The sequence below is a fragment of the Acipenser ruthenus genome, chromosome 36, assembly GCF_902713425.1.
Source record: "Acipenser ruthenus chromosome 36, fAciRut3.2 maternal haplotype, whole genome shotgun sequence".
NCBI lineage: Eukaryota > Metazoa > Chordata > Actinopteri > Acipenseriformes > Acipenseridae > Acipenser > Acipenser ruthenus.
The window spans coordinates 10,181,111-10,188,120 of NC_081224.1; the positions used below are offsets into that span (position 1 = coordinate 10,181,111).

The window sequence follows — 7,010 nt, forward strand, 5'->3', positions numbered from 1 at the left end:
TTAGTGCGTGTTTAACACAAACATACAGAACTGCTTTCTGGTTCACCAGATCAAGATGAATTCTTAATTACGTTCATATAAATATCAGTCTAAATTACAAAATGAAGTTCTTCAGCTCGTTAAACACCCAGCAGTCATGGTTAGACAACAGGCACGCCTATTTATGCAAAAACACCTCAGTTATTTAAAGATAAATATGACCTGGCCAGGGTGACTATATGACTCACACAGTTCACAGGGCAGCTTTGACAATTCGGTTTGTTTAAATCACACCCCAATGCATTCTAGCATCTTTCATTTTATGTTTTTACAAGCAGGACTACAAGTACCAGAATGCACTGCAGCAACAAACAAACAAACAAACCTGGGGCCATCCTAGTGAAGGAAACAACTCAGATGGATATGCAAGTCATTTCTGAGAATGTTCTCTCAGTCATGTAACCACTTACTGTTATTTCAGGTGGAGTCTGTTGTGCGTAACACCAGCCGGGACTCCTTAATACATGCCTATGCTGGTCCTGTCGCAACAGACACAATATCCCAAGCATGGAACCTCATTATGTTAAAGGTAAGGAAAAATACTAGTTGCATCAATAACAAAATATTTATTATAGGAGGGCAGTGGCTTAATTAGCTTTTTAGATCACAAGTTTGCTTTCAGGAGACAGCAGTGCAATTGACATTGCCAAACAAATATACAGTTTACCAGAATTTGACACAACTCTATACAAGTTTACCACAGTGATGTTGCACTTATATGATCCCTTTACCATAGTTTATCATTTGCCCTTTGAATATGCTTTACCACTCCTCTCTGGCCTTGGTTACCCATGATTTTACTGTTGCAAAGTTTTAGAAGGGAGCAGACGGGCTGTTCAAGATTAAATATCCTCAGTGTCTTTGTGAAGCTCATGTTGTGTCATTCTCTCTGCTGCAGCAGGCTGTTATATTTGAGAGTATTAAGGGTTAAACCAGTTATTAACATGAAAATTAAAAGCATGTTGTTTTTTTTAACCCCCTTCAGTATACAAGTTTACCACAGTGATTTTGCACTTATATGATCCCTTTACCATAGTTTATCATTTGAACATGCTTTACCACATGAAAATTTAAAAGCATGTTTTTTTTTATCCCCCCTTCAGTATCATTGTTGTGGGTTTGATAACTATACAGATTTCACTGGATCCCAGTTCAGTACCTCCACAGGGCTGTCTTACCCCAAGACCTGCTGTGTGAACCTAAAAGAACCAGCATGTGATGGAAAGAATATGAAAACGACTCTCATTCATGCAAAGGTATTTTATCTTTCTACATAAAAAACTTTTTTTTTTGTTTTAAACATAAAATGTATTGATTTATATCTTCTTAATATATATACATATATGTATGCAGTAAGGGCCGACAGGGTGTCCGTATACGTCTAATATACAAACACCTCGGGTCGTTGTTCGGCACGAGATGAAGTCTGTATATTTGACGTGTACGGACACCCTGAAGGGTCTTATTGCATTTTTAGAACATGGCTTGGAAAAGTAACCTCTGATTGGTTAAACAGCATCACATGACTGTGCGTCTATATAGTGTATAGCATTGCTTGCATACTAATGAGCCACTTCACACTTAATAAATCACTACGCACCACTGCATTCTAAAGTCTATGACAAACTGACATTTTATTTGTTATTAGTTACAAAACCACTGCCAAAAAATGAGTGACATTCCACCTGTTTCCTTTAATATATTTGGGGATGAAACTCTAGGTAACTGGTACAACACCAACTTGCTGGGTGAAGACAGCAGTCCACCTGAAAAAAATAAATAAATCAAATAAGTGCACCAGCAAGAGTAGACACATAACAGTAGATGAGGAACAGCTAAATCAAACAGAAGAAAACAAAGATTGAAAAAACTGCAGCATGGGCTGTTAATGTACTTAAAGACTGGTTAAAAATATGGACATTCCTTTTAAGGAAATAATTAAAAAAAAAAAAAAAAATCAACAACATAAGGGAATTTTATGCTAGTGCAAGAAGTTCAACTGGGGACCAGTATTCAGTCTCCAGTTTTATAACGCTGAGCTGGACTAAATAGATACTTGAACAGTAGAAGTTTTAACATCTCTGCTGACAGCGAGTTTAAAACCAACAAGAACCGTCAGTCATGAAAACTTTTAGAAAAGCTCGTAGACAAGGCCAGACACCACCCCCCGAATTACCGTTTGACTTCTTCCAGTTCATTTAATTGTTCTTCATCCAAATCTCACGTCTGCTTGCTACTGTTGGGATTTTTTTGCTGGTAATTGGTCACTCAGTTTGATAGTTACTGTACATCTGTAACTGTAAACAAGATGGCTACCGTTACTTTAAGTCCTGTGAGGCAGCGCAGTGATTTAGAATATGTGACAAGACTCCAGCTGTCCGTATCCGTCCAATACACAGACAGCTGGAACCTTGCTCGACCAATCGCATTGCTTGTTTCAGGTTCCATTGCCAGCCCTAGATTATATATATACAGCAGATTAGAAGCAACCTCTCGGTTCCCAGTGAAAAGTTGTTATTAACCGAACATTGTTATAAAGCGAAAGGCCACATTTTCAAGTGTATGTATCTGGAAAAACGATGTATACTGTAGTTGTAGAAACAGAGCACTGAAATACACGTCTTGGTTCATTACAGTGTGTGACCGGGTCTTACGTCACTTGCGTGGATAGCAGCTGTTTACAACACAGAGAGACACTGGGGGGGTGGAGTTGAAACACCGGCACAGGCGCGCAGGATTTATTAATACAAACAGAAACGAAAGTAAAGGTGGTCATGTGACGTTACCAGCCATGGTAACGCACAGAGGACACATACAGCAAGCTGTACAAAAGGCAAAATAAAACACAGTACAAAAACTACAAATAAAAGGTGCCCCAGAGGGCGAGCACTAGCCTTATAAACGAGGCGTCCCGCTCCAGGAACCGGCTACACTACGTAACCCTCGCTATACATCACATGGGATCACAATCCTCTAACTAACCTACTCATGAGCTGGTATTCATACAACGACTCCTGCTGCTTCATACGGCCTTGGCTGGGCATTGCCTTCACAAGCACCGCTTGCAGTCTCAGGGTTGCGTAGCTGTCGTTCCTGCAGAGCTGACCCTCTCCTCCCGAGTATCACGCCGCTCCCCTCTGGCATGGCGTTACAGTCGCCCCGAACCATCTCCCGCAGATGCTTTTGAACTGACGAAAACTCGGTCAAGACCCGCCCACCTGCTGATTGAGGTCCAGCACAGCCAATCACCTGCTGCCCTTCCCCTCAACCAAGCCTAGCAGGCAGCAAGTCTCAATCGAGCGCCCGTCTGTAAAACAATAATTCAATTAAACAAATCAACTCCAAAACCACACACAATAAACCCATTTCCCCATACAAATGATACCAACACTAAATACACACGTGCAGGGCAATCGCCCTGCTACATACCTCCCTCCTTAGGATGAACCCTAAGGGTTCATTTAATACAGAAGCATCATTTTAAAAGAAGTAGCTGTCCAATGTTGTTTGTTTTTTTACGATTCGCCACCTCCAGCTGTAAATCACTCTCAGTTGTGCGTGCAGCTTCCAATTTCAAAATGCAGGACACAACAGGTTTTGAGATGCCAAGCTTTTCGGCTGCCTGTACTTGTTCACGTAGTGCCTCCGGAATCTGAACTTCATCGGCTACAGAAAGGTCTCCACGTTCTGAAGCCATGATGACAGACAACAATCAGACTTAATAAATTTACAGCTGCGTTGTGAAAGCTGATACATAAATAGACGCTGCGATGCGTGCGCGCGATGTATTCGTGTGCCGTAGCCATAGAAACTGTAAAACAGTTGTCATTAAGCGGCAGGCAGTTGCTAATATCCGAATACCATTAACATTGAAGTCTGTGGGATGGGATTGGTTCCCATGAAAATGTTGTTAATAACCGAAAGTTGTCTTTATCAGAGTTGCTAATAACCGACATCTACTGTGTATGTATATATATATATATATATATATATATATATATATATATATATATATATATATATATATATTATTTCTTAGCAGATGCCCTTATCCAGGGCGACTTACAATTGTTACAAGATATCACATTATATTTTTACATACAATTACATTATTTTTTTCATACAATTACCCATTTATACAGTTGGGTTTTTACTGGAGCAATCTAGGTAAAGTACCTTGCTCAAGGGTACAGCAGCAGTGTCCCCCACCTGGGATTGAACCCATGACCCTCCAGTCAAGAGTCCAGAGTCCTAACCACTACACACTGCTGCACATATATGTGTATGTTCCGGTTGCACCATAGGAAAGCGATGCTGTATATGTACTGCCTTGTAATGCATATGAAAGTGGTCTCCTTCTTAAGTCACATTACGTTACATGCAGCCTGCAGCTATCCTCCCTCGCGGAGTAACTACAGTACTCTGAATGCTCGTGCTGTCTCCTCTATGTAGCTGTCATACTGTCTCACTAATGAGTACATCTCATTGTTCCTAACGAGTTGTTGTGTTCGTCATGTGACATTATATCAGACACCATGAGCTCTTTTTTCTTATTTTAGGGTTGTTTCCGAACGATGATTTCAGTGATTCAGCAACAAAGCACGATTATTGGTTCGACGGCAGCTGGAATTTGCGTACTAGAGGTTTGTGTAGTTAGAAGAAGATCTGTGATTTGGGAATGCTGCCCATAAGGGACACACATGGGATATTTACAATGGAAGTTGTTTCCCCTTTAAATGGAACTACCACAGGATATATTCGCCAGCGGTGTGCTGATACTCGCACTCGTACTCCCAATTGCCTTTAAAGAAGAATTTATTAAATAAATCCATCCATTAATGTGCTGATTTCAAAACAAGAAAACCCGTCCTTCCCTCAACTTTACAACAGAGTGCCAATCAATGTCAAACAGCTTCCACAATTGAATGTTTTAAAGATTGGAATGTTTTACAGATTGGAAGCTGGCATTTTTACTGCCCTAGCGAGTCCATAAACTGACAGTATTATAATATTATTTATTTAATACCCGACGATAAATTCTTCTTAAAGGCAATTACAAGTCCCAGTATCAGCACACTACTAACATATGCAGAAATGTTTCGAATAGGTCCACTTTTGCTGTTTTGTATATTTCATATTGTGGAAGCTGTGATGAATATTAAAAGATGATACTGTGTAAAGACAGCGCTCAAAGTCATATAAGTTGTATTTTATACAGCATTTCACTTTACCGTTTTGGAAAATACATCTGAGATTCAATTTTGCAAATTACTGATTTCTAATGTAGCAAAACACTGATGTGCCTATCAGGTGAAACAAAACACAGCTGTCCTTTTCAGCCCTCCCCTGTGTTGGAAATCATGGAGTTTATGGGGGATCTGCAGGTGTGTTCCTAACTTCAGAAGTATTTATTAAATGAACCTTCAGATCTAATGCCATTTCTTTCTTTTTATTAAAGGTGGGGACTATGATCGTGTCCGCGGTCTTGTTTGTAAGAATTGGACAACCTAGAAAAGAGGACTAATAGCAGAAGACATTCCAGGATGTTTTCTGAATACTTGCACAGTTTCTTCACCTTTTCCAAAGCAGTTCTTACTGTTTATTTAGTGATTTGACCCCCAGTGACCATTGTGCTGCTTATGCAGTTTCAAACGATACATACAAAAATGTAATTGCTTTAAAACAGATTATTTTTCCCCTTTTGTATTCTGTTTATCGTTGTAGGTCTGTTTTTAAATAATACCAATAAATCTGGTGGTACCTCTTCAAATTGCCGACTAAAGAAATGAAAGAACCCCTCTCTTCTGCACAGCAGAATGGATGTTATTTATTTGAGACGTCATTCATGCATTGATTTCCTTTGCATCTTTTTCATACAGTAATTTATAGATTCTGTTACATGAGTGAATACAAACATGGTCATTTTAGCCACCAAATACATTTCAAGCACTTTCAATATTCAAATATTAGTCTCACCACTAATTTATATTAAAAACAAAGGTTTCTAGCTTTTTAAACGGCAGCTTTAACTTTTTAAATTGTATGTATCTGTGTAAGTCTTTGTAATATTTGTTAACAAAATACTTAATAAACGTTTGTTATATATTGCATAGCATTTTACAACTTATTTTATGCTGTAAGACTTTTTTTGGAGAAAACATCTTACTTGGTAAAGCATGGGAAATATCGATCAAATAAGAGTGAGCTAAGCAGAAAGTCAGTGAGTTTGTCAATTGTTGTACGTGTTTTTGCCACTGGGTGGCGCTGTTGTGTTTCTTGAGAGAAGCCTGTGTATTATCGTCCGTTGTTGCACAGCTCATAGAAAATAATGAGTTAAAACTGGTGGTAAGAGCTTATGATAAGGCATGTGTGGTGATTTTTAAGTTACGTACATAACATTTTGGTATGTGGAGTAGTGGTTAGGGCTCTGGACTCTTGACCGGAGGGTTGGGGGTTCAATCCCCAGTGGGGGACACTGCTGCTGTACCCTTGAGGTACTTTACCTAGATTGCTCCAGTAAAAACCCAACTGTATAAATGGGTAATTGTATGTAAAAATAATGTGTTATCTGTATAATGTGAAATAATGTATAATGTGATATCTTGTAACAATTGTAAGTCGTCCTGGATAAGGGCGTCTGCTAAGAAATAAATAATAATAATAAAAGATACTGTGCATGTTAACATGGGTGTCCGCAGGGGAGGGCAAGGGGAGGCACTGGAATCCGAATTTACAAAAAACAGAAAGGTAGATGAAGAGTAGCTGGAACCCGACCGGCACCAGGCAAGTAAACGACTCCTGAAGAATATCAAGTTAATTTAACTCTCTCAGTTAGCGGTACACAGTGGTACATGGGAGTCGTCTATTCGGGTGATGGAATAATGTTTTTCAAAGCTATTGGAAAGCACACCAAGCTGATCAAAACGATAACGAGCTGGCTGTCCTGCTCAAAGACGGGGCAGACTTTTTTT

General features: G+C 39.4%; 1 protein-coding gene across 2 annotated transcripts in view; it reads left to right on the forward strand.

Moving 5' to 3' along the window:
- LOC117409851 (tetraspanin-1-like) overlaps positions 1-6,238 on the forward strand; it is a 27,294-nt gene extending 21,056 nt beyond the window's left edge. For both annotated transcript variants that reach the window (XM_059008148.1, XM_059008147.1), the window contains 4 exons: positions 461-568; positions 1,143-1,295; positions 4,599-4,682; positions 5,498-6,238. In XM_059008148.1, coding sequence (XP_058864131.1) covers positions 461-568; positions 1,143-1,295; positions 4,599-4,682; positions 5,498-5,563 — 411 coding nt within the window. In that variant the 3' untranslated portion in view covers positions 5,564-6,238. The remainder of the gene's footprint in view (positions 1-460; positions 569-1,142; positions 1,296-4,598; positions 4,683-5,497) is intronic.
- The last annotated feature ends 772 nt before the right edge of the window (positions 6,239-7,010 follow it).